The sequence below is a fragment of the Sapajus apella genome, unplaced genomic scaffold, assembly GCF_009761245.1.
Source record: "Sapajus apella isolate SASKATOON/1434 unplaced genomic scaffold, GSC_monkey_1.0 scaffold148, whole genome shotgun sequence".
Lineage (NCBI taxonomy): Eukaryota > Metazoa > Chordata > Mammalia > Primates > Cebidae > Sapajus > Sapajus apella.
The window spans coordinates 604,751-630,281 of NW_022437088.1; the positions used below are offsets into that span (position 1 = coordinate 604,751).

General features: G+C 59.1%; 4 protein-coding genes across 15 annotated transcripts in view; all 4 read right to left on the reverse strand.

Moving 5' to 3' along the window:
• Position 1: 1 nt before the first annotated feature.
• Positions 2-1,674, reverse strand: LOC116541032 (SKI family transcriptional corepressor 1-like). Its single transcript, XM_032264879.1, has one exon. The coding sequence runs from the start codon at positions 1,511-1,513 to the stop codon at positions 638-640; it is 876 nt and encodes a 291-aa protein (XP_032120770.1). The 5' UTR covers positions 1,514-1,674; the 3' UTR covers positions 2-637.
• Positions 2-15,842, reverse strand: ZBTB7B (zinc finger and BTB domain containing 7B). 10 transcript variants are annotated; one of them, XM_032264871.1, is made up of 6 exons: positions 15,784-15,823; positions 15,510-15,610; positions 8,087-8,226; positions 7,471-7,570; positions 2,702-3,870; positions 2-2,309 (listed from the first exon to the last, which is right to left on the reverse strand). In XM_032264871.1, the coding sequence occupies exons 4-6, from the start codon at positions 7,564-7,566 to the stop codon at positions 1,844-1,846; spliced, it is 1,731 nt and encodes a 576-aa protein (XP_032120762.1). In that variant the 5' UTR covers positions 7,567-7,570; positions 8,087-8,226; positions 15,510-15,610; positions 15,784-15,823; the 3' UTR covers positions 2-1,843. The 10 variants fall into 10 exon arrangements, with proteins under 10 accessions (XP_032120762.1, XP_032120760.1, XP_032120766.1 ...); XM_032264873.1 differs by having other exon boundaries at positions 1,546-2,309; positions 15,767-15,787; XM_032264869.1 differs by lacking the exon at positions 7,471-7,570 and having other exon boundaries at positions 15,767-15,842.
• Positions 15,843-23,680: 7,838 nt separating this feature from the next.
• LENEP (lens epithelial protein) lies at positions 23,681-24,428 on the reverse strand. The gene is made up of 2 exons (XM_032264902.1): positions 24,129-24,428; positions 23,681-24,052 (listed from the first exon to the last, which is right to left on the reverse strand). The coding sequence occupies exon 1, from the start codon at positions 24,367-24,369 to the stop codon at positions 24,184-24,186; it is 186 nt and encodes a 61-aa protein (XP_032120793.1). The 5' UTR covers positions 24,370-24,428; the 3' UTR covers positions 23,681-24,052; positions 24,129-24,183.
• A 442-nt stretch (positions 24,429-24,870) lies between these two features.
• Positions 24,871-25,531, reverse strand: part of FLAD1 (flavin adenine dinucleotide synthetase 1) — a 9,361-nt gene continuing 8,700 nt past the window's right edge. For all 3 annotated transcript variants that reach the window (XM_032264893.1, XM_032264891.1, XM_032264892.1), the window contains exons 7-8: positions 25,197-25,270; positions 24,871-25,080 (exon numbers count right to left, since the gene is read on the reverse strand). In XM_032264893.1, the coding sequence (XP_032120784.1) occupies positions 24,945-25,080; positions 25,197-25,270 (210 nt within the window). In that variant the 3' untranslated portion in view covers positions 24,871-24,944. The remainder of the gene's footprint in view (positions 25,081-25,196; positions 25,271-25,531) is intronic.

Below are 25,531 nucleotides of genomic sequence, written 5' to 3' on the forward strand. Positions count from 1 at the left end.
GTGAATCTTAAATTATTATTATTTCTTCCTGTCGCTTACACCCGAGGTGGGGGGTTGGGGTGGGGGAAAGGAAATAGGAGGGGGGGAGTGCCTCTCCCCCTAAGGCACTGACTGGGAAAGCCACAAGTAGGGAGAAGGGAGGCCACATTGTCCCCACTCTCTGGGGCTGGGCCCCAGGTCTCCCCAGCCCTGGGCTCCCCCCATCACCTGAAATGCTAAGATGAGGCCCAGGACAACCCGACCTCCCCACCACCCCAATATATTACATCATCACTTTTTAAATAGATACAGGGACTGGTCCCGCTACCCCCTCCCTGTGACCCCTCCCCACTGTTAGGGGTACCTGGGCAGCTGTGCAAATGGGCAAAGGGGTGCATGGAAGAGAGGAAGAGCACCGGGCCCCTGAACCTGCCCCTTTTAAGGAGGGGGAGGGGCCGTCAGGCCAGGAAGGGGAAATAGTGCAAGGCAGAGCCCAGGCTGCAAAAGGGGTCCAGCACCCAGCGAGGAAGGGGGGTTGTCCCCCACCCCCAGCAGAATTGGGTAGTTAAAAAATCTGAAACTAGATTTCAACAAGACCAACAGAAGAGGCTATGTACAGAATGGGGGTGGATTGAATCCTAAAAGAAGAGTGAGGAGGTTATTCTCCTCCGCCCGACAGGAAGCCCGGCTGGCAAGGATCTGGGAAGGGGATCACTTTCCCACAGGTCCGCAGCCCTTTTCCCTGCGGCCCAGCGAGAAGCTCCGTGCCCACTGCCTTGGCAAGGGGGCGCCGCTCACCAGGTGGGGTGGGTGAGGAGCGCGAAGACAGCTCGCTCCAGTGGCCGCGGGGGGCGCTCGCCGCCCAGGGCATGGCCGCCAGATGGCGCCGGCTCGCCCGCTCTCCGCAAGGCTCCTCCAACCCCTCACCCTGTCCCACACCCCTCGCTGCGCCAGCCCGGGGGCGGCGTGAGTCAGGGGCGGCAGCGGTGGCGGCGGCTCCGGCTCGCACCTGGGCGGGAGGAGGTGGGGAGGAGAAGAGGGTAGGACGCCGCCCGGCCCGCCCTGCCCTCTGGCCCCGGGGAGGGAGCGGCGGGAACAAGACATTCCCTGCCCAGGGCCACGGGGAGGGAGGGACAGGGAGGGGAGTGGAACCGAGCGGCTCCCCTAGCTGGGCGGGGCCCCCCCTCCACTGCCCCCAGGGGCGGGCGAGCCAATCAGGCCACCCCGCCCCCTTCTTCTCCAGGACCCCATGACTCAGCGCCGGGAGCAGGGCGGAGGGGGACTGGGATGGCTCCTTCCTTACAGGCCCAGTCCCCCAGTCTTTCAAGCTTCCACCTGGCTTTCCCCCACCTACCCTTCCTTTGCCGCCCCCTTTTGCATAATTCACTGCCAGGAAAAAGGAACAGAAACTAGGAAGGAGGGGTCTTGGAAGGGAGGGGCAGTCCTTCACCCCCGTACACAGCCAAAACCCCCGAGGGGCATAGGGGCGGGGCAACGCTTTGGTCCCAAGCCCCCACCCCCTAGAAACCCGCATAGCCGAAGTGGGACCCACAAATCAGAAATACATTATTGCTTCTACTCCCCAGGAGCAGCTGGGGACAGGGACCCCACTTTTACAATAGAGCTGTAAATATATACACAATATATGTATCACTCCTTGGGGGATCACCCCAATTTGGGGAGCCTCTGCCCCAATACCTTCTCAGCTTGGAATTGGAATGAGGGTTCTGGGAGGAAGGGCTGATGCTGATGCCAGCAAGGCTCCGTGCCCCAGACCCCTTGCTCTGTCTGTCCTGCGTGCTCCCACTGCTTGGCATGGGTGTCCCCGGCCTTGTGCTACTTCAGCCTGGCCACTTGTCCCTCTTTAAGAGGACTCCATAGCACCTTCAGCCTGCGGTGTGGTGGGTGCCCCCTCCTCCTCATCGTCATCAGGGGGCCCCGGGGTAGAGACTGGGGGCCCAGTGGGGGCTGACTGCTCCCAGAATCGAGCTAGAGAGAGGCGGAAGGTGTCCAGGTGGCCATTGGAGAGGTCGAGGCCTGCGGGGGACGCAGCGGCGGTAGAGGGTGGCGGGTAGTGGGGTGGTGCATCGTCCTTGCGGCGCCGCCGGGTGCGCACTTCCAGGCAGTTCTGGCCCTTGAGGTGGCGCTGCAGGTGGTCCTCCTTGGCGAAAGCCTTGTGGCACAGGTGGCACTCATAGGGCCGGTCCCCCGTGTGCAGGTGCATGTGGTTCTTGAGGTCGTAGCTGTGCAGGAAGCGGGCTGGGCAGTGCGGGCAGGAGTAGGGGCGCTCTCCCGTGTGCTTCCGCATATGGATCTTCAGCTTGTCGTTCCTGGCACAGGCAGGGGTGGGGGGCAAGGAGGTGTTCAGAGTGGGATCCCTGGCTCCTCCTGGTCATGCCACCCCAGGCTTGTCTCCCATCACTGTCCCTCACTATGTGTAACTTCGCTATTGCCCCAGGACACCCCGCTGGCTGGCCTGTAGCTTAACAGGGCCTTGCCAGTATCCACTCCTCTGCTTCCCACAGTGCCTTCCTGGGCACCAAATCCTCCATGCTCTAGACACCTCCCCACCCATTGCCCTTGGCTTGCTTTCTCCTGCTCTCCTCACTCCAGTCACCCACTCATGCCCCAGCCTCTCCAGTACCACCTACCTCCACCTCGGATTTCCCACCCTGTCCCCAACCCATGGCCCCTACCGGGCCCTTCCCCACTTGCTGCTCACCGGGTGAATCGAACGCCGCAGACCTCGCAGGCAAAGGGCTTCTCGCCTGTGTGGGTCCTCATGTGGCGAGGCAGTTTACCCGCCCCATGGATGATCTTGTGGCAGACAGGGCACTCCTGAGGCATCTGGGAACGGCGTTTGCGCACCAGCTTGTCTTGGCTGTCCAGGCCTGGTGCCAGGTTGTCCTGGTGCAGGGAGCTTAGGTAGGCCATCAGGTCAGGATCGATGGCATCCTCGTCTGAGCCCAGCTCCTCTGGGGACAGCGGGGGCCCGCCCCCCTGCGCCAGCCCATAGGCCGGGGGATATACCAGCTCCTCTTCTTCTTCCTCACCCTCATAGGCCTCGTAGCTCTGGGAGCCCTCAGGAGGGGAGGCGGTTCCTGTGGGAGGGCTGTAACTGTCCCCCAGCCCACTGCCCCCACTGCTGCCCACTCTGCCTGCTACCTCCTCCTCCTCATAGGTCAAGGGATGGGCGGGCACTGCAGGCACTGCGGGCACCTCGGGGACTAGGTGGTTTGCTCTGGCCCCCTTGGTTTGCAGGAAAGCTTTCCGGGGCTTGCGGCTGCGGCGGGCAACAGGCCGAGGTGGCGGTGGTGGAGGTGGTGGGAGGGGCACCTGAGGAGGGCTGTCTTCACCATTGGGAACTCCAGAGGCCGTGGCTGTGGCAAAGGCCTCCAGATACTGGCGGGCTCTCTCACAGTCATCCTCGTCCGGGCTGGGAGCTTCCAGCCCACTAACCTGCAGAATCTCCATGCAGGCAGCGATGACACACGGGATCTCCAGCAGCCGGGCAGCCTGGAGAACAGCTGGCATGTTGGCGCTGCTGGTGGTCAGAGTGGCTGTATAGGCAAATTCAAGGAGGGCGCCTAGTGCCTCTGGCCCTACAAAGTCTAGCTCACACACGCCGGCCCCTGCTCCCCCAGCAGCTGTCCCGCCGCCCCCGGCTCCCATGACGGCTCCGCCACCACCCTCAGTGAACAGCTTCTTGAAGTAGTGGCTACAGGCAGCTAACACAGCCCTGTGGGTGCGGTATTCAAGGCCCTGGGTCCGGATGGTGAGGTCACATAGGTGGCCCAGCTGGCGCTGCTCATTGAGGCAGCTCAGGAGTTCACTGCTGTGGTCCGGGAATGGAATCCCAATCAGGTCATCCTCGGGGCTCCCCATCTTCTCCTGCAGAGTCAAGTAGAGGGGAGGTTAAGAGCGCTCAGCCCATAGGGGTCTGGGGAAAGAGGACCAACTTTAGCCAATACTTATTGAGGGATGACTCTCTGCCAGTCACTCTTCTGAGTACTTTACACCCATTTCATCTTCCAAAACCCTCCGCAGTGTGATCATCATCTGTTTCACAGACAAGGAAACCGAGGTTCACACAGGTGAGGAGACTTTCCAAGTTAAGTGCAGAACAGGGCCCAGTCCCTGTTCCTAACCACTATACTATTCTATTCTGCCTCTGTGGCAGCAGGAGCCCTGCCTTTCTGGCCCTTTCGTAGCGATCCACCTGCGTCACCTGCCCCATTCCCCATCTCTTTGGAAGGAGTGGTGGACTGGGAGATAGGATGCCTGGGTCCTGGCTCGGCTCGGGCTTCATGAAGAACTGACTGAGGGACTGGGGGTGGTATCGGCAGCTGGCCTCAGTCATTTGAAAAGTGAGGTAACGGTCTTTGCAATGGAACCTCCTCATAGCCTGGGAGAGGCCAGTGAGAGAGTTCAGACTCACACTGGACCAAGATCTGCTGGGGACCAGGCACAGCCAGGTGCTTTAAATCAAGTTATCTCTCTCCAAAGCAGTTGGGACACTGTAAAACATATGCAAACAAGAGAAGGCAGCTCCCAAGCATCATCCTCTTCCTCCTGTGCCCTTCCCCTGGCTATAAAAGTTCATCTCCCCTTCTAGATCCCCCGCTTCTGGAGGCCAAACGGGAAACACAGCTCCCAGCATCCCTCCCCCCACATCCTCCCCTCCCCCCTGGGGCCAAGGAGCAGCCACCCTTTGCTGGGGTGTCACTGGCTGGCGCGGGTGCTTCCTGCCCCTCACAGATAAGCATCGCCCCCGCCCCCTCCCCCACTGCCAATAAGCCAAGTTCCAGTCCCACCCCCCACCTCCCCTCAGCTGCTGCCACCCCTCCCTCCCATTCTAGGAGAGCCCCCTGTCTCCAGAGGGCCTCTGTCCTGCTCCTTATCCTTTTCCCTCCAAGGCCCAGCCACAGGAGGCCGGTGTGGAGCAGTCAGCCCTCCCAAGGCTGGCAGAGGTGCGGGCAGGGGTTGGGGCACCGGTCTGGCCTGCAAAGGGGTGAAACCTGCTTTAAATCCCCGCTCTGCTACTATCTTGCTGAACGACCTTGGGAAAGTCATTTCTCTCTGTGCTTCCATTTCCTTGGCTATGCAAGGAGGGGGTGGGAGTAGAAGACCCAGTGGCTCAGCCTTTCAGCCCTGACATTTTGTGGGTCTGGAGCAAGTGGAGACAGTGCTGAGGTCTGGAAAGAGCTGGGCTCTGGAGTCAGCCAGGCTTGAGTTTGAATCCTCTCTCTGCCACCAGTGAGCTCCATGACCTTAAACAAGTGATTTACTCTCCAAGCTGCCTTCCTCGTCTGTAATATAGGATAATTCCACCTGACTCCTAGTGTTGTGGTGAGGGTTAAATGAGAGCAAATATGGCACAATGCCTAATACGCAGTGGGGATTCAACAAATGTTCTGGCCTTGGCCTTGCCTGGGCTTAGATTCCACTATACAAATGGCCTCTGTTAAGAAAACTACTTGGGACAGGTCTGCCCCCTCCCTCAAATCACCATGAGGGAACCAGCGTACTACTCGCTACATGACTTTGGACAAGTCACTTCCTTTCCTGTGGAGGCCTGTTCCACATGTGTAATATTGAAAGCTAGCCCAGATGATCCTGAGGGCAAGTCCCACTGACATTTTGTCAGTGTCCTCTCTGCCACTCCAGCAGTTGCTCAGCCCTGGCCATTGATGAGGAAAGGTTTTTATTTGGGGGGGAAGTGAATAGGGGAGTCAAGAGCAACAAATTTCCTCTTTAGGACACAATGCATTGTCTGTGTCTGCCTCCCTGCCTGCCACTTCATTCGGGCTCCTGCACAGAAACCTTGGGTGAGCAGCACCCACGTGTCTGTCTCTGCTTGTAAGCCACATCTAGGTACCCTAGATGGCCCACCTGTTCCCACCTGAAGTCTGCAAACCACTTCTCTCCCCAGAAGCCAAGCTGCCTGGGAGCTCTCCCTGCTCCCTTTAATCCTCCTGCCTGTACTTTACAAATGGTACAAGTGGCAAATGGCCCCGAGACTTGGGAACAAACAAAAACCAGCCAGGTGGACAGCAGCAGCAGCAGCAGCAGCAATGGTGACTGCAGCCACTTAGGCAGCGGTAGGCACCCTCCTGGGCCCAAGTGGATCCTGTCCCTCCTAAGGGGGATGGGTGGGGCTGTCCTCACTGTCCATTGGCTGGGAGCTGGGCACTGGCAGGCACGTGGCTCACCCCATCCCTCTCCCTCCTTCCCTGCCCACCCCACCCATTCCGGCTGCTAAGCCCGCCTCCTTTCTCCTACCCCAGGGCCGGTCTCCGTGGCAACTTGGTGTGGTGGGGGCGCTGATTGGCTGACCTCACTGTCAGGTCACAGGCTCAGGCTCGTTCACCACGCAACTCACACAGGGATTGGGCAAGGGTGGGTGTTTAACTCCTTAGGCCCAAATCCAATGCCCATGGCCAAGAGGTAGCAACGAGAGAGGGGGAGAGGCAGAGGACATGCGTGGGAAGGAGAGGGTGTTCATAAGGTTCTCTAGCTTCTGGGAAACTCCCCCAACCCTTACCCAGGGCTCTAGCACCCATGTCAATATAGGTGCCACCTGGAACTATGGTGGTGCCAACCAGGCCAAGGGGGCCCTCCTAAAGCCATCATCTGGGAGGGATGGGTGGGGCAAAGTCCTCCTCCTTCTTTCTGCCAGGGTAGGGCACTGGTGCCAGGGTGCCCACCACACCTTGGGCACCTTTCCCACCTCTGCATCCCAGAGGCCCCAGTGCCCTGACGCCCCATGAAGGCGGCCCATCCCCACCCAGTCTGGCATGCCCCCTCTTGCTAAGACCTTGTGGGCATGGGCGTGTGTGGTGGTTGGGGGTGCAGCTGTGCCAGGGAACCGGGCAAGGTCTGTTTGGTCTGTTTGCCTGGTAGGGGGAAGAACTGGGGGCCCCGCCCCATCACTCCCCTCTTTCCCGCCATCCCCCCAGGCTCCCCTCACTGTCAGGCCTGCTAGACCGGCCAAGCCGGTGGGCAGCTCTCTTGAAACTGGGCCCTGAGTCAAGCCTGCCCCATCTTTGGTTGGGGGAAGACTTCAGGGTGAGAAAGGTGGGAGGGGGCAAAGGTGGGAGTGCCTATCACCTACCCTTCAGTGCTCAAGGGCACCTGGCAGGGTATGTCCAACACCAAGAAACCAAAAGGTAGAGGCCGCTGGCCTGGTCTTAGAAAGAAAAAGGGAGACGAGAACTCTCTCCAGGTGCTGACCTCAGGCAGTGTCCAGTGCAGGGCTGGGGGGCACCAGGGTCAACACTGCTGGCTTGAGCCAGCTGAAGGGCAAGGATAGGAGGCCCTGAACAGGGCAGCTGAGTAAAGCTGGGCCCCCTTCCCCCCACCCTGGGGATTAGGGGAGTGAGGCTTAGTGTGGGGGGCAGCAGGCAGAACCAGGATTAGCGTTGGAGAAAATAGATATGGGCCTGAGACACAAGCACAGGGCCCCCCCACCCCAGGTTCCAAGGCCCCTACCTCTAGGCTCTGCCAGGGAGCCTGAGAGAGGCCTGGCCAGGCTTCTCCAGGAGCAGCAGCATGGGGTGAGGGAGGATGAGGACCAGGTTGTACCATCTTCCTGCCGGGGATGATGGAGAGACCTGAGGCTCTTCCCAACGCTCCTGGTGGCTTGGCTGGCCACCCCTCCCCCTTACTTCTGTCTCCTTTCTCCCTCCAACCCCCACCCCAACTCCAGCCTCAGGTTCTCTTCCTGTTTTTTTGGAGCTAAGTTTGCACGAAGCCAGGGCTTTGGCCTGCGTCTGGACCAGGGGGGTGGGGAGATTGGACAGCCAGTCCAAAGTCCTAAGGGACCCAGGAATCCTTGTTCTCCAGCTTCTCCCAGCGCTTCCCAGGGCCTCCGGGGCCCAGGGGCTGAAGCCACCTGGATCGCCCAGTTGGGGAGGGAAAGCAATGGGGCTGAACCTCTTCTCACTTGAGGACTAGAAGGGCTTCAAAGAAGAGGTTCTCTGACCAGGGATGCCCTGGCATTTATGGAGCCCATCTCTCCCCACCCCAGCCCCTCCAAGCTGTGCATGCCTTCCCCATCCCCCATATGACGCTTCCCCCCTCCTAACCTCACCACCCCAGCACTCACACTTCCTGGGGGCCGAGGCGGGGAAGAGAGACCGCAAGCCACGAAGGGGGAAGGAGGCGAGGGGAGTTGGCTGCTTCCCGGTGCTGTGGGGGTTAAGTCTCTCCCCAGCTCCAAATCCCCCAATCCTGGTTCTGGGGCTCCTGAAATGAGGGAGACCCTTAATGCTTCCCTACATTTTCTTTCCATGACACCAGCCATCGCCCACAGCCCCTTAGTCCCCATCAAGGGAAATAGGAGGGAGATAAAAGATGGCGGAGGAAGGAATGAGGACAACTCTCCCAGCCTTCGCCCTCCACCTTTGGATATCCCCTGCCAAGCCCTCGCTCTTGCCCCTCTCTCGGCCTCCTCTTTCTGTCCACTCATTGCCTTCTCTGCCCCTTGTTTTCCCTCCGCAAGTTCACCCTTTGCTTCCTTCCTTCAGGCCTCCTGGAGCTCCGCACCCCCTCCACCACATCAGTGTCCCTCGGCCTCCTCCCAGGAGCTGTCCCCGCCTCTCCTTTCTCTTCCCCTTGGTTCTCTCTTGCTCAAACCTCTGCACTTTCTCCATTGGCCCCCTGCTCCGAGCATCCCTTCCCTTCTCCCCAGGCAAGTGAGGGGTGAAGAGAGGCAGAGGAATTAAATCAGGGCCCAGACCTGCCCTCCAAGGCCTGGTCTTGCCAAAGGATGGTCGAGTTTAGGGCACCCACACCCCACTTCTGGATGAAGCCGGAGACCACAATTTGGGAGCCAGTTGGGGAGAATGAGTGGTGGAGGGGGATTTGCAGCGAGAGCGGATGTGGGGTGGGGGTGGGGGGACAACCTGTGCCTCTCTGCCTGTCAGAGTTTCCAGCCCTGGAGCTGCTGGACTTTCCCCAGAGGATGCCCACCCTGGACCAGGCAGTTGTCCACTTGAACAGACTCTGGCCATCAGCGTCCCCAGCAGGGTCTGCCTGGGCAATGCCAGCTCCCCTTAGGGCCTGAGGAGACCGCACAATGTGCCAGGGTCTGCCCTGTGCCCACCCCCTCCCCCCAGCCTAGTGTCCCCGGCTGGGTAACCGAGCTGGCTGGTAACCCCACACCCGCCAAGCTGCCGGCAGAAACCTGAGCCCCCCAGCCCCAGAGGACACCCCAGCCCGATCTCCGGAGCCCGGCTCTCTGCCAGGCTGTCCAGCCTCCTGGCCTGGCCCGGCAATCACTCAGCTCCTATAGGCCCCTCTTCTGACCCGCTCGGGTCCCCTCAGACACTGAGGCCTCCCCACATTCCTGTTCCTCAAGCCCTCAGTTCCCTAAACTCTCCTGTGAAGTCTGGGCACCCTCTTCCTGGCCTGTTTTTTAGTCCTCTGACCCTTGGCTAATTCTAGGCCTCCAAGCCCCCCTGGGGCCTGATCTCCCAAGCCAGAGCAGGGCCTACTCACCTGAAGGCTGAGGGGCCTGGCGGCAACTCCTCCTGACCCCTGGGGGCAGCAGGTTGGGACAGGTGGGGGAGGGCCAGGCTGGGGGGGAGGTTGGGTGGCTGTTCCCCGCTCCAGCTCCCTCCTTCAAAGGGGCCGCCCACGACCTGGCCCAGCCCCTCCCCCCTACAGCCTTAACCCTCTGGGTGCTGTCCCCCCTCCCCCCAGCTTGGAGGGAGGGGTTACCGGAGGGCTGGCAGCGTGGGAGAGGGCCTAGAGTCTCTGCCTGTGGTGCCTGAAGCCCCAGAACCCACCCGCTCCTGTCCTTACTCAGTCCTAAAAGAGGAAAAGGTGAGGGTAGGAAAGGTAGGAGCTGGGACAGTCCAGGAGGACAGAGATGAGGAGGAGCAATGGGAGAGGCCACTGGAGGTGAGGCCAGGAGAAGGAAGAAGGGAGGGGAGGGGACGGAGGTGGCAGTGGCCAGAAGAGGGAGGAGGGGAACCCTGGACAGTCAGTGCCAGGGGTGACAGGTGCCTGGGTCCCAGCCCCTCAGAGTATGTGGGATGGGGACCACAAGGAGGCCCTCCAGACCCCAGCAGGCCCCTCAGCCCCCCTGGGGAGCTGGCCGAATTCTCCCTACCCTGTACTGGGCTGGGGCCCTCAGGGGCTGGGCAAGGCGGCACCCCGCCCTCCCCATAGCCTCACCCCAAACCCACTCACATACCACAGTTCCTCGCCCGGGCACCAACCCCTGCCAACCAGGCCAGGGGGCAGCACTTGTGCCAGCCCCCAATAGCCGGGGGATCGGGGGAACAGAGCTGGCCTGAGGGGGATAGACAGATTGGGGGAGCTGTGGGCACCGAAAGAGGAAGGAGCCGGGAGGGGGCATCTGCTGGGAAGCGCCTAGCCCCACCCCTTGCGCAAGCTGCTGCCACCCTGGCCGGTTGGGTGGGACCCGCCTGGGCCTGAGGGGCAACTCAGGAGGGCTCTGAGCCCAGACATGGGTGGGCCACCAAGTTTCACTTAAACAACTCCTGGGGTCCCTTATTCCTGGATTGAGGGGTACCCTAGTGTCCCCCAGACATTAGGCTACCTCAAGTCCTGCTAGGCTTGGGGGTACCACAGAAATGCCCCCTAAAGTATCCCCTCCCCTTTCCCCCAACAGCTGCTGGCTCAATGCCGCTGGCCTGCTGCCCCTCACCAGCTCCCGGCCCGGTTGGCACCTACCCACCAGGATGCTGGCAGTCCTGCCCTCCTCTCCCTCCTACCCCCCTGCTCCCAGCGCCCCATGCCAACTGTGGGCCTGAGGTGGGGGAGGGTCACCCCCATGCCTTGGTGCCAGCCAGGCGGGCCCAGGTCCCTAGGCCCTACAGATAAAGCCTAAGACCCTGTTCTCAAGCCATATCCTCAAGAGGTAGCACATTGGTCAGGGCCTACACAGAGAGAACCTAGGAGGCAATGGACAGCCCCTCGAGCAGTTAACGAAGGCTCCACACCCCAGGGTGGGGGCCAATGTCTCTCCCTACCACCAGGCGCCAACCTCCCAGCATTCCCCCTGCCCAAGCAAATGCTTGGGCACCAAAGTCCCTGCAATTCCTGAGAGCCCTAGTGCCTGCAGCCTGCGAGGGAGTGGGGTGGGGCTGCTCTCTGCCCTTTGATCCCCATAAAGGGAGGGAACCAGCCTAGAGGGCAGGGGGCAGGGAGGGAGTTCATGGGGCCCCTCTATTTCACCCCTGCCAGGGGCAGCAGGGCAGGGCGTGGGCATCTTTTGGGTGGGGCACTAAGGTGAGGACAGGTAGCATGTCTCAGCAAGGGAGATGGATGTCAGTCATGGGTACATGGCATCCCATGGCAATGTGACAGCAAGAATAAAGTGGGGGGATGCAGAGGGTACCCACATTCCAACCCATCCCAGTTCTGGCTTTTACCCTCATCTAGAGTCACTTTCAGACTCAGCCAAATTGAGAGCTCAAGGACTACAACTCCCAGTGTGCACCACAATTGCTTTGTATGTACCTTGGGAGTTGTAGTCCCCTTGAGAAGCTCTGGGTTCTCTTCCCCAGAGCCTTGCTGATGGATGGGAAGGACAGATGACTTGGTCATGGATCTCCAAGGGGGCTAGGTTTAAGAAGAGGTAAAAGGCTAGGATGGCCATGGTGGAGGAAAGAGGACCCCTGCTCCCAGGCAAAGGGGGAGGAAAGGAGGAAGGAAGGAGGAGAGGATGTCTGTTGAAAGGGGCATATGGGTGGGGAGGAGTTGGGGGGACGGTGGAAACAGGAAGGAAACTGAAGCCAGAGACATGAGGTCGAAAGTAAGGGCCTGGGGGAGCCCCACTCCGAGGCCTGTCAGGGACTGGGAAGGCATTTCCCCATGTCATTCTGCTGGCCTGGGAGGAATAAGAGAAATCAGTGATGTCAAAAGATAGCATATTGATATATTTATGGGGGAATCACTGCTTCATTTGCCTGCCATCAGCCCTCTTTTGCCTGGGAACCCTCAACCCCTGAATCTGCACAGGTTATCTGCTGACTGGGAAGCTCTGAAGGTTGACCTGGTTCTGGGGAGGATAACAGGCAAAGGAAGGGGTTTGGGGAGATCAGGGCTAGGCCCGACGGTAAATACGGTAGAGGTACATGTGGGGTTAGGCCCAGGTGTGGTCAAGGCAAGTGCTGGCAAATGAGACCCTTGCTGTCCTCCAGAGCAGAAGCCATGGCAGCTGGAGGCCGCAGGGAAGACAGGGCTAAGATGTCCATCCCAGGCTGTGGGACAGGATGAAAAGGGCAGCCCTCTCTGGTCTCCCTGGAGAATTTGTTAAAGTAGCTTTTTCCCTGTGCCAGTCAGCCAGTGAACATTAAAGATAGCAACTCAGGGGGCCAGATGGTAGCTGGGTGCCTTTCCCTGGTAGGGGTAGAGGTCAGAAGTGGGCAGAAGATCTGCATTGAGGCTACTTTTCCTGGGCTCCCCAAGGCTCTGGGACAGATGCTGGCAGGCCCCAGCCAGGACTCTTGCCAAGACCTGGGCCTGGCTGGGTGTGGGGGTCTTTCTTATCCCAACCCACCAAACACTTGATGGTGGATGACAGCAGCTTTACCCCCTTCCTCCCAGTCCCCCAGGCTCGCCTTGGCGCCTGGCCGCTTATGTGTTGGCAAGAGTGGGGGGGGAGGGGGCAGCGAGGCAACTTCAAACTGTCCGGGCAAAACGTCAAGTTTACTCACGAGTTTACTCAGCACAAGGAGGGGGAAGAGGCCAGGGCGGGCACACCCCATGCCAGGGTCCTATCCATCTGCCTGTCCCCACCTTCCTCCCCCAGTCTTCTCTCCAGCCCTAGGCCAAAACAGGCATAGGCCCTAAGGCCTGGTGTCAAGGCAGTCTTAACTCTCGGGAAGGTCAGGGAGCCAAGCGGGCCAGAGGCAGGAAGCCCCGCAGCAGGCCCAGAGGCTTCTGTCAGAGGGCAGTGACCTGCCTGGAGCCCATTCACTACTCATCTTGGGGCCTTGGTCTTGGGCCAGGAGAACTGGGTCTCTCAGGCATTAAGAAGGGTGCAGTACCAGGCCAAACCTCCTCCACCTGAGCAGTCCCCTGAGCAGTGACTTCTGACCCCAAATGCCCAGTCCTAGGCTGTCCCTCAGTATGATGCCATAGGATCAGGGGTTGGTTCTCTCAGCCTTGGCTGGGAATGGGGGGCTGGCACCCTATCTGACCTACTTCCCTTTCCTCCCCACCTGCTTTCATTCTCTGCTTCTCTCCCCCAGCCTTCACTGTCCCCACCCCAGAGCGCTCCGCCCCCCATGCCTGCTGGGCCCCCTCCCCCACCCTTCCCCAGGGTGCCAAGTGCAGGCACACAAAGGGCCTGATGGTGCATTGTTAGCCCAGCCCCCGCTGCCCGCCCGCCGCACCCTCCCTGGGCAGGCACTAGGCCAAGGAGGAGCTGGGGGCCCTGGGTGCCAGGGGGCACCATGGGGAAGGAGAAGGGGACAGCACCTGTCTTCCAGATGCTGGGGTCTACATCAGGCTGAGTAGTGATGAGAGTCCCATTAGAGCAGGCCTGTCTCCTTGACACCTGAGCCTAGTGGGCACTGCTTTCTTTCTTCCCCAGAGCCCCATTCTGGTGGTATTAACCCCTTTTTGACCCCTGTGCCAAGTATGGGGGTGTGTGGTACCCAAGGGAAGGAACAGTGTCTGGGGGTGCCAGCAGGTTGTGTTGTGCCCACAGCAACCATGTAACAGAGGCACGCTGGGGGAGCTGGGGTCCCGGGGGCCCGGGACAGAGGCACTGACAGAGATTTCTCCTTGTTTCATCAGCTGCTCCAGGGGGAGCCCCCTGCCCTTCTCCCCAGTTACCACTAAGGAGGAACACTACCACCCAAACATAGTCACAAATATGTCCCTCTCTAGCGCAGCACAACACTCCTTATGCCCACTCTCTCCTCCCCAACCTGATGCCCACTGCATGCCAGCTCTCTCAGCAGTGCCAGGCGGGTACAGGGGTGACCAAACCAGTTGGTGTGTGTGGGGCAGCAGGAGACAACCCCATAATCCTCCAGGCCTCAAACCCCACTCACACATACTCCCTTAGGGAACAGACAGCTCCCATCCTGGTTTAACCCCTCACAGCCCAATCTGGTTCCTTCGCCCCTGATAAGCGGTCTCCCTCCTCCAGGAATAAGTTGGGGGAAGGGGGAATAGCTGCGCTGACTCATTCCCATTCTCAGCTGCAGCTAGGGGTCTCCAAGGCATTCGGGCGGGGGGTCAATTCAAGAACACCCTCCACCTGGCCCGGAAGCCAGGACAGCCTGCCGGTCTCCCCCTCTCCCCAGCACCCACTTCCGGTGTCCCAAACTAGGTCAGCAGCGCTCGTTTCCTGTGGGTCAGCTAGCACCGGCGCCTCTGCCCCTCCCCTGCTCCGGACCCAAGCTCCCTGCCCCCCCCCCGGCCCCCAGGGCGCCCCGAGGTCTCACCACGTCTCAGCCGCCCTTTGATACGTGGGGGTTGTGCGGGGCGGGGGGCAGGGACCCGCCCTCTCTCTAAACACCAGCAGGGCCGGGGCGCCTGGGCAGGCACGTGTCCGGGCACAACCCGCTGCCCACGCCGCCCCCCCACTCCCACCCCCACCTCGCTCTGGCCGGGACACGTCGCTCTCTTACTTGGGATGGGGTGGGAGGAGGGAGAGAAAGCTAGAAATTGAAAGCAGCGCCCCCCACCCCTTTGAATGGCAGCCTTCTGCCAGGCGCACTCTGTAGATTCTATAACACAGTAGCGACCCCCACTTAGGGCTGGGGCAGGTGCGCCGGCGCCTGTGGGGGGACGGGTGGTAGGTAGGAGAATTCTTCCTAGTCACCCACCCTCGCTCTCGGGTTCTGGGGACATGAGCTGGCTTGGGAAAGGTAGCGGCGGGACTGGAGCCTGAAGGAAAGGAGTGGAATTGAGAGGCAGGGGAGAGAGGGGTCGCTCTCTGTCGCTCGGAGGTTGTTGCTGAGCCCCACCACGGCTGGAGAGAGCGCGGCTCTGGAAGCGCCAGAAACCGAATAGTCCAGCCGGTAACTTTCCCCCAAGCCGCGGCTCCTCCTGCGCCCCCCCAACCCCCATGCAACTGGCCTGGGGCCAACCCACCGCGCCAGGGGGCGCGGGGTGGCGGGGGGGGGGGGTTGCGCGTTGTCCTAGTTAGAGTCCGTCAGCGTTTCCATTCCCTCAACTCGGTCCGGTCTGGGGTCTCCCCCGAAAGTCACGAAGGGGACTGGGGGAACGCTCAGCGCCGCCTCAACCCCTCTCCATCCTGGAGCCGCCTGTCTGTCTGATCCCAGGAGAAGTGCAGAGAAAGTTTCTGGGGACCCTCCGCCCAGGTTTGGGGGGCATCCGCAGTTCCTTCTCTGTCTTTCCTCCCAGTTAAAACCAATTCCAGAGACCCGGGTGTTGGGAAAGCACAGGGAAGGGGAGTGGTGGGAATCTGATCTGCAAGCGTGTGGGGGTCCCACTTTCAGGACGGACGAAGGACACTGCAGTAGTCTCGAGTCTAGTGAACCCCGAGCTAGGGGACAAAAGTGGGGTACACTCACCTCTCAGCCGTCGGGTCCGCTGGCTGGAGCTGCTGAGTCTCAGGGTGTGGGAAGAAGCGCGTCCCCCACCAGGCCCGGGGGCTTGGGGCCCTGCTCCGGTCCTGGTCAGAAGGCCGCGGTCAGTTGCTCGCTGCTCGCTGCTGGGGGGCTCCTCCTCCGCCGCCCTCTGCCTCCTCCTGCCGCCCGCCCCCCCTCGGCCGCCAAGAGCCGTACATTCACCTGGCTCCCACCCGCCCCCCCCTCAGGGCCCGCCTCACCTGTCCTGCTGTCTCACCTGTCCTCCTGCTTGCTTTCCCCCCATCCCTCCCCTCCCTCCCCCCCGCCCCTGCCACCCCCCAAACTCCCCCCCCCAACACTTAGCAACACCCTCTGTCACTTCCTGGTTTTTCACCCGCCCCCCCAGGCCCCCCTCCCTCCGCCCAATAAGGACATAAACTTCAACCCCTTCGTCCAGCCAGCCTCTGCAGGGCGCAGATGGGTCCCTTCCCTCCTTTTTTGCCCCCTTCCTCCAAACTCTTACTTAGCTCTCCTAGTCTTTTCCACCCTCCTCCTTTCCCTCCTTCTTTCCTTCTCTCTGTCTCCCTTCACCTGCCGCGGTCCCTCTCTCCCCCCACTTGCTCATACCCCTATCTCTTTCAGTCCACCTTAACTGAAACTCCGCCCCCGACCCCCATCCAGCCCTCTGCCGCTGCTCTGCCCGCCCCCTGCACGCCACCGCCCTGTCCGCCCATTGGCCTGAATACCCGCTCATCTCCAGTGGGTCTCGCAGTGAGTTCGTCCACGGAGGGGGCGGAGCCGAGGGGCTGGCCTGGAACCTGGAGAGGAGGGGGGAGGGGGCAGTGTCCGCAGCGGCCAGGCAACCGAGCACCCCCTACAGGGGCTCCCTCTCCTCAAAGAGGGGCTTCTGTAGGGTCAGGACCTCAGAAGGGAAGGGTATGAGAGGTTAGGGATAGGCTGGGTGAGGGTGAATTGGGGACTTAGGGTCTTGAGGGAGGGGGTCCCGTGAGGGGCTAAAATCAGGTCAGGGCCCCAGAAGGGAGGGGGAGGGGGAGCCACCAGGCCTTCAGCTCCGGCCCCTAGGCCCCACCCCCTCTCGGAGGGAGCCGGGGAGGTGAGCCTGCGGGCGCCCTGCGTCCCTCCCCACGCGTGACGGTGCCCCGCGGGGAGGGAAGGGCGCCTCGGGCAAGCAGCTTCTGTGCTGTCGCCACTGCCCGCTGCGGCCTTGGCATTGTCGGAGGGGAGGGGCCCAGTCTGCGAAGAGGGAGGGGGGGCGCGTTCACACTTTTACTGCCCGCCTCCATCCCGCGGGTTCCCTAAGTGGAGAAACTGAGTCTCCACGGAGGAGGGTTGTCTTGACTTGGATTTCTTCAGAGACCCAGGTGGCGAGGGGTGCCTGGATGTTTTGGGATGTATGGTATATGTAGGTTTTGGGGAGGACCGGGATACTTAGGAGTCCCCCCCAACTAAAAAAGGTAGCGGGTGAGGGATGTTTCCGACTGAGCCTGCGGAGATGCGTACCCCAAAGGGCCCCTCCCACTAGTGTCAAACGGAATCAAATCTGGCTACCTAGGGCCAGGTTTGGCTCCCGCGCAACAAGCCAGGCCGAACCGGGTCGGACTCGCTTTCCCTTCCCACCCCCCTCCGTAGGGGGCCTCCCTCCCTTTTCAGCAGGTGGCTCCGTGGGACACCAGCTCAACCTGTTGGACCACAATGGGCGGCGCCAGGGGGCCCTGGCCCTCACCCGGGCTGACCCGGGATCCCCGCGCAGGAGGGGCGGAGTCCAGGTCCCTCCCTCCCTCTTTCTCCCTCTCTCCCTCTCCCCGCCGGGCCGTGACTCAGCCTCGGGGCCGCTGCCCTGCGCCCCAGCCAGGGGCGGAAAGTGTGAGGCGCCCCTGAGGGCTCAGGCCAAACCAAACAGCCCCCCACCCCAGACATTATCTCACTGGAGAATTAGGGGGGCTATAGGAAGGAGGAGGTAGCGGCAGCCATGGGGCGCTCTGGCTCTAGTAATCCGCTCCGGGTTTTCCTATCGTCCCTGACCCCCTTGGGTCCCGAGGCTGATCACTGCTCCGGGTTTTCTTCTCAGCCCCGCCGGACAGATTCTGGTCCGGAGGGGCTCCGAGCTGGTGGGGTCCAGGCTGGGGTTTTCCCTTCCTACTCCAGCCGTCCGGGTCGTGCAGGCTGTGGTAGGGGCCAGGCGATAATGCCACAAGTGAAATCGAGAGGGGGCTGCTTTGGGGAAGAAGGGGGATAGCCAAGGAAAGGGGGCGGGGGGCGGGAACGTGGCCCAGGGAGGGCAGAGCCAGGGCTTCCAGAGGCAATAGAAGGGCGGGCTCCCTGGCACCAGCCATTGGGCACAGAAACTCCAAAGGCGTCCAGTGCCTCCGGTTCGCCTCGCCCAACTTCCCCTATATCTGAGAGTCGCGTTCTGCGGCTGGATTGCCACTCCCCACCTCATTCCCAGTAGTCCTGGAACCTGCACTTAGTTCCTCAGTGACGTCCCCCCCATGTCTCTCTTTTTCTCCTGTTGCAAATAGCTTACCTCCTCACTCAGAAATCGGAGAGGTGAACCCCTACTTGGAATTCCCTCCTACCCCAAATCCTAACCGCGCCAAAGGACTGAAACGGCTGCGGCCGAGAAACGCTTACTGGGGGCCCCGCCCCCTCCCATGAAACCCCTGCTGGGCCCCAGGGGCCGGGCGACCCCACCCCGCCACCAGGCCTAGACTGGAACTGGGAGCTGGAGGGCAACTGAGAGGCCTGCAGGGGCTGCCTGGGGGTAGGGGATCGTCCCAGATCCTCAGGTTAAGACTTAACTTTTTAGGTGACCAGCTGGACCTTAATATTAGGGGAGAGTAGCAGGAGTGGGACAAACACCCAGAGAGGGAAGTGTTTAAGAGAGGGATGAAAGTCCCGAGTGGGAGAACTGAATAACTGGGACTGGGGACAGCGACTCGGAGTGGCGGCCAGGTGACCGGACAGGCTGGGCCATGTGCGCCAAAGGGTAGATGCGTAGAAATTAGGTGCTTGCGGAGCCTGGGGGAAAGAGGCCTCCAGGCGGCCAGACAGCCGAGGCTGTGCCTGGGCTGGGTCCTGTGTGAGTGGGTCTGGGGGCCTGTTTCGGAATGTGGGGGACTGAACTGGAAGCGGAGCGTCAGCCTGCGCCAAGCGCCCACCTCTTCCCCGCTGCTCCCCCCATCCACCGCTGCCTCCGCTTCCCTCGAAAAACCCGCCGCCCAGGAAACCACTGGGGGCGCTCAGACCGCAGACCCCCACGCCTCCCTCCCCCCAGTGCTCCCACCGCGACCGCCCAACCCACCTGAAGGGGCCGTGGCCGCCAGGGGCACCCCCCCTCCCGCTGGCTCCCCCCAACACCTGCGGGTGGCACTATTTATAACTCCGCGCCTATTCCGGGCCTCTGGGTTGGAGCCGGCTGCAGTGCAGCGCTAATCGCCGCCGGGATCTCTGCGCCCCCCAAGGCCGGGGGAGGTAAATTTAGCTTCAGGAAGCTCAGGGGAACATTTTCCAAAACTCCACGTCCCAGAGAAGGCGAGACAACCCCTCTGCCCGCAGCCTCTTTCCGACCAGCCACCAGGAGGCGCAGGTTCCCTGGCTCCTCGAACCCAGCCAGCTAGGAGGTAGGATCATTGCTTTGAACCTGGGGTAGGTGAAGGGCTGAGGGCGAATGATGGAAAGGAACTGAGGCCAGAGAATGGCTGGAGGAACATGTACGATCCAAGGCTGGCGAACACTCTAGAATCTGAGAGTAATTGAGAAAGTGGGTGGGGGTAAATAAGTCACATGCAAGTGACGTAAATAGGATGTAAATAAGAGTCTATGCCCAGGCCGGGTGTGGTGGCTCACACCTGTAATCCCAGCACTTTGGGAGGCAAAGGTGGGTGGATCACCTGAGGTCAGGAGTTTGAGACCAGCCCGACCAACATGGTGAAACCCCATCTCTACTAAAAATACAAAAATTAGCTGGGCGTGGTGGCTGAGGCAGAATAATTTTTTCCCAGCTACTCTGGAGACTGAGGCAGAATAATTTTTTGAACTTGGGAGGCGGAGATTGCGGTGAGCTAAGATCGCGCCATTTCACTCCAGCCTGGGCAACAAGAGCGAAACTCTGCCTCAAAAAAAAAAAAAAAAAAAAAAAAAAAAAGGCCGGGCGTTGTGGCAAACGCCTGTAATCCCAACACTTTGGGAGGCCGAGGCGGGTGAATCATGAGGTCAGGAGATGGAGACCATCCTGGCTAACATGGTGAATCTCTGTCTCTACTAAAAAAAAAATGCAAGAAATTAGCCAGGCATCATGGCACGCGCCTGTAGTCCCAGCTACTTAGGAGGCTGAGGCAGGAGAATCACTTGAACCCGGGAGGTGGAGGTTGCAGTGAGCCTAGATCGCACCACTGCGCTCCAGCACTCAGTCTCAAAAAAAAAAAAAAAGAGCCTATGACCTTGGGGGTCTGTGCTCTGGCGCTGTCAGTGAAATGATTGCCACACCCCCCTTTATGCCAGCCTCTAGGTGTTGTTGGGAAAACGTGGGACGCCCCGCACCCCAGATCACTGCTATGATATCCGTTGGTATTTTCCGCTGCTCCTCAGACCCCTTGGCCCCTTGGCTGTGACCCCTCTCCTCCAACTGTTTCTCGAATGCCAAGAAGGGTCCTGTAATCCTCTGGGAATCCTGGATATCAGGCTTCTCCTCTTGCTGTCGGGGTCACATTCAGCTGGTCGCTCCTGTCTCCATTCCTAATCCATCCATTCCCCCACCTCCTGTGGCCTTCAGAGGGCACTGGGGCATGGAGAGGTAGGTGAGGTTTTAATGGCAAAAACCCCAATTACTTTTGCACCAGCCTAATATCTTGGCACCCTGTCTCCTTCACCTACCTCCCACCTCACTCCACTTGAGTTCCTGAGGGAGTAGTTTGGACACTCAAAAGCTGAGTTGCCCTAGATGGGGAGAGATACTTGTGGGGGAACAGCCATAGAGTGGGGAGCCATGTGGCAGGAAAGATCTCCCAGCCTGTGTGGATGAGGTGAAAGGGCTGCAGCCGAAACCTCCAAATGGAGAGCAGGGAGCATAGGGCTGAGGTGGGAAGTGGCGCGGGGCAGGGGCAGAGTGGGGCGGTGGTACCCTCCATGCTTTTGCTTGCACGGCTCTGCCTCCAAGCCACTTAGGCCACCTTCTCCATGCAAACACCAGCTCAGAAGAGGAAGGCAGGCTCATTAGGAGAAGCTGCGAATTTGAGAGCGGAGAATCTGGGTGCGCTAAATGACTACTACAGTGTGCTGTGTGTGTCCTTGGGCAAATCATTTCACCTCTTTGGGCCAATTTCCTTCATGTTAACAAGGGGTAATTACTGAAGTGGACTTTCGTGAGGCTCGAAGCACTCTGTATTGTGAAAAGTGCTCCCTGAAGGATATCTGAGGTTTTTGATATTCTCTTCACTCCTCTCCCCAGTTTTTCAGCTGTCAAAGCCCTCTTTCCCACTCTGACACTCTCCTTGGGCCACTGGCAGTGTCTACCCCTCACTCCCCCTCCTGCTCTCTACCACCCATCTCACCACAGGCCACAGCCCTGGACTCCGCCTTCCTCTACCCACCACTTCCCCAGTGGTCTCTGCCAGACTTCCCCTCCCCTGGCAAAGTCTCTTGGGCCCAGACCTCAGGCTCCAGGATCCACCTCCAGGCAATGCCCAGCTTGGTGGGAGTGAAGCCTAAGAAAGGAAAAGAAGGCAGTAGGCCAGGGCCTGAGTCAGGGAAGGAAGGGCTGGAGCTGGCCAAGCAGGGTGTAGGCTATAAGGGGAAAGAAGGAGCCCCAGATTCAGATTCCAAGGTAAATTCTGACTACCCCCATCACTGGGACCAGGTAAGGGCCTCTGAACAGATCATGCAAGAGCACTGACCTGCATTTTGTGGATGTCTAAAGAGATGCACTGAGGCCTTGTGCGATGGCTCACGCCTGTAATCCCAGCACTTTGGGAGGCCGAGGTGGGCGGATCACTTGAGATCAGGAGTTTGAGACTAGCCTGGCCAACATGGTGAAAACTCATCTCTACTAAAAATACAAAAATTAGCAGAGCATGGTGGTACACTCCGTAATCCCAGCTACCTGGGAGGCTAAGGCAGGAAAATAGCTTAAACCTGGGAGACGGAGGTTGCAGTGAGCTGAGATTGCACCACTGTACTCCAGCCTGGGTGACAGAGTGAGAGTCTATCTAAAAAAAAAAAACAAAAAAAAAACAGAAAGAGAGAGAGAGAGAGAGAGAGACATACTGAGCTGCCAGGGATAAGAAATAAGCTCCAGTTGAGTGCTGTAGAGACTAGGCCACTGTGAAAAAGAATGGACAGGCTCCCAATGCACTGATGTGGGATCCTGAGTGCTGTCCAAGGTCTATCAAAGGAAAGGAAGCAAGGTGCAGAACTGTGTCTAGGAAGAGTAATATGTCCGGAATCCAGCCACCCCTCACTACTGCTACTGCTATAAACCGGGTCCGAGACCATCAACTTGTCTGGCCTATATTGTTCCAATACCTCCTAATAGGTCCCTCATACCCTACCTTTGCTCCCCTGAAGTCTGTTCTCAACAAAGCAGCCAGTTTGAGCTTTTTAAATAAAAAAACCCATTTCATGCTCAACATCGTGCAGTAGTTCCTCATTTCACTCAGCATAAAAGCTCAAATTCTTAGGCCCTCTATGACCTGCCCCTACTCCCACCTCCAGCTCAATTTTTTCTTTTTTCTGTAATACTTATAAGCTAATAACATAGCTGTCTATCCCCTAAAATGTAAGCTTTGTTCACTGTTTTAGTCACTGCTGTATCCAGAGACCCACACTGGCGTATAGCATACACTCAATATTTGTTGAATGAAAGATGCAGTCTATGCATAGACTGGAACGTTCTCTAAGAAACTGGTAACCATGGTTGCCTCCAGGGGGAGCACTAAGGGATTGGGGGATAGATGTTGAGACTTACTTTTAACTATTAGAGTTCTTTCTTTTGAGTTGGAGTTTCACTCTTGTTGCCCAGGCTGGAGTGTGATAGTGTGATCTTGGCTCACTGCAACCTCTGCCTCCCAGGTTCTAGTGATTCTCCTGCCTCAGCCTCCCCAGTAGCTGGGATTACAGGCACTCACTACCAAACCCAGCTAATTTTTGTATTTTTAGTAGAGACAGAGTTTCACCATGTTGGCCGGGCTGGTCTAGAACACCTGACCTCCTGTGATCTTCCCGCCTCTGCCTCCCAGTGTTGGGATTACAGGCATGAGCCACCACGCCCAGCCTAGAGTTCTTTACTCTAGGAATATATCACCTTTACAAAAAGAACCTAGAAAAAAAAAAAAGAGTTAACTGAAGAAGGCTGGGTAAGAGCTGGTCCCAGGAAGGGAGGAAGAGGGCCCTATCAACCATCTCCAGGCCAGTGCCCCAGGTGACAGAGGGGTGAGGGATGATAACTGGGCCCCAAGAGGGGCCAGGGAATGCTGGGTGGGGATCCCGTGGAAATGTTGAACGAGTCCCATGGCTGGCCCTGCGGTTTTGGGGGCTGTGGGTGGGCACGTCAGTAAGCCTAAGCACCCCATGAGCAAGACGAGACACACGGCTGACATATATCTACCACTGGGAGATACCTACCACTCAGGGAAAACACCAGCTATAGCCACCAAGGGGAAGTGAAGAGCCAATTCTGCTCAATCTAGCTGTTTATGTCCTGATAGGGCTGTGCCGTTATAAGCCTAAGGGACCTGTGTGGCCACACAAGTACCTTTCTCTTTGTATGTGAGCTGCGAACTCTTGTAGCTCATGGGGTTCTGCTTCCTTGATGAGCTGGGGACTATTCTCAGCTCAGTGCTTTCCTCAAGATCCTCAGAAACAGGAAGCTGCCTGGACCAGGTCTTCTATTTGGGAAAGGGCTGGGTCCTTTGGGTTTCCATACTCCCTTGGCCTGACAGATGAAGACCCTACTGAAGCTGGGTCCCCTCCCTAACCACAGATTGAAAGGAACCTGGACTGTCTTCCACCCTCCCCACCCAGGGACCAGAGTCAGAAAACCTGGCTTTCAATCTTGGTTCTATTCAAGACAAGCTCGTTCCCTCCCCAGTCTGCATCCTGGCTCCCAGACCCTTCTAGGGCTTTTTCTGATTCCCCTTTAGGTATTTAGAATCTTGGGCCTCAAGGCCTATGGATTATATTTATAATTCAGTGATTCTCAAACAGATATCTTAGGGGGGCAGTCCATTCTTGGTACTATAGGGGTATGGTAACATCAACCATCTGAGCTGGTGGGCTCACTGTGCCAAGCTTGGAGGAGTGCCAGGTCCCGTGGCAATCTCAATGGGGTCTAGCCAGAGCAGTCCAAGCTCCTGCCCACCAGAGGTCCACCAAAGGCAGGGGTTGGGAAGGGAGGCTCAGAGATGAGGCAGGTCCGCCAGATGACATAGCTCAAAGCAGGATCCACACGTCACTCTTTACTCATTGTTTACAGCCCATCCTTGGTCAAGCACAGCTGGCCCCAGAAGTCTTGATGGCAGTTGGGCTGAGGGCTAAAGAAGAGAATGGGAAGCTCAGGCAAGCTCTGCCACAGAAGCTGCAGCTATGCCTCCTGTTTACCCAGCCCACCTGAGCGATGCCAGCCATGGTGCTGGTGGGGAGAGGAGGCAGTTCCCTGCCACCATTAATCCAGCAGTTCCTTGACACACCAGCAGCAGAGGAGGATGTAGGCGACTTCCTTCAGGATCCGCTGGAAGCCCTCCCACCCTGTGCCCATCTTAATGACAGGCACCCGCAGCCCAGTGTCTTGAGGGGCCCCTTGGAGGGAGAAGGGTAGGGTTTGGGGAAGGGGCTGTGTCCAGGGCTGCATGTGGGCAGCAGTTCTGAGGAAGGGTGTGGGAGCTGCCTTTGGTGCCTTTTATCAACACTGTCCCTACCCCCCACCTCAGCCTCATGACTACAGAGACAAAGGATCCAGGGTCTAGCAAAGGGAAGGTTCTAGGCCTGGGAACAGGCTGAGTCAGCCTCTCTAGACAGGGATGGGAGGGTGGGGTTAGTGGATAAGGGAGGGCCTGGCCACTCCATCTTTCATTCTCCACAGCTAGGCCAAGGCAGCTTCCCCTCTTCCAGCCCTGGTGGTGCCCTGCCTGGTTGCCCCTTTTCCAGTGGTTGGCACAACTCCTGCTTCTGCCCTCTGGTGGGCTCCTGCTGAGGCTGACGTTGAGAACCATCAGTGAGAGCTCTTTCCAACCTGTTCTGCCCTGCCCCTGGGCCCCTTAGAGTGAGCACAGCCAGTCAGAGCTGGCAGCATTTGACCCACTTCTGCTTCTCCCATCCTCTGGAACAGGAAGACACAAGCTAGAGCAACAGACACAGAGAGAGGCACGGTTTATTGCCAGGCTATACCCTAGGAGATTTTCCTCCCCACCCTCCTAGTGTGGCAGGTCAGGTGCGGGAGTTCCGCTCCTCTTCTTCGTTCTCCAGTAGGTAGGCTGGACGGTAGGTGAGGCGTCCTCCTGGGCTCTGGCACTTCAGGGCCGAGTTCCGCACGGTATTCTCCGGACTCCCCAGTGATGTGTATCTGGAGCAGGGAGGGTGGAGGGCAAGCATGTGGTAGGGTGGGCGATCCTAGTGGCCCTCCCTATCCCAGCACCCTAACAAACCCCCATACCCATTCTCTTCCCCTAATGCCCTTACCCTCGGTCATACAGGATACAGTATGGGACGAACAGCTGACGAAGAAAGTCCCAGATGTCTCTGTAGGTCCAGTCCTGGGAGGTCAGAATAATAGAACAGTCACAAATGCTCCCCTCTCCCACTTCTACCCCTGCTGTCCTGGGAAGGGGCCCATCCAAGGCTCTTCTGCTCCCTTGGCTTTTTTTTTTTTTAAAGATGGGAATTTTGCTGGGTGCGGTGGCTCACGCCTGTAATCCCAGCACTTTGGGAGGCTGAGGTGAGCGGATCACCTGAGGTCAGAAGTTCGAGACCAGCCTGACCAATATGGTGACACCCCGTCTTTATTAAAAAAAAAA

Bases quoted from the DNA above. Each gene is read 5' to 3' on its own strand.
- LOC116541032 (XM_032264879.1), bottom strand. From the start codon at position 1,513: ATGCGGGTTTCTAGGGGGTGGGGGCTTGGGACCAAAGCGTTGCCCCGC.
- ZBTB7B (XM_032264869.1), bottom strand. From the start codon at position 15,810: ATGGGGGGAAAGCAAGCAGGAGGACAGGTGAGACAGCAGGACAG. The intron at 8,227-15,509 runs GTGAGTGTACCC...CCCTCATTTCAG, and splicing joins GCGGACCCGACGGCTGAGAG to GAGCCCCAGAACCAGGATTG. The intron at 3,871-8,086 runs GTGAGTGCTGGG...TTGACTCTGCAG, and splicing joins CGCCTCGGCCCCCAGGAAGT to GAGAAGATGGGGAGCCCCGA.
- LENEP (XM_032264902.1), bottom strand. From the start codon at position 24,369: ATGCAGCCCTGGACACAGCCCCTTCCCCAAACCCTACCCTTCTCCCTC.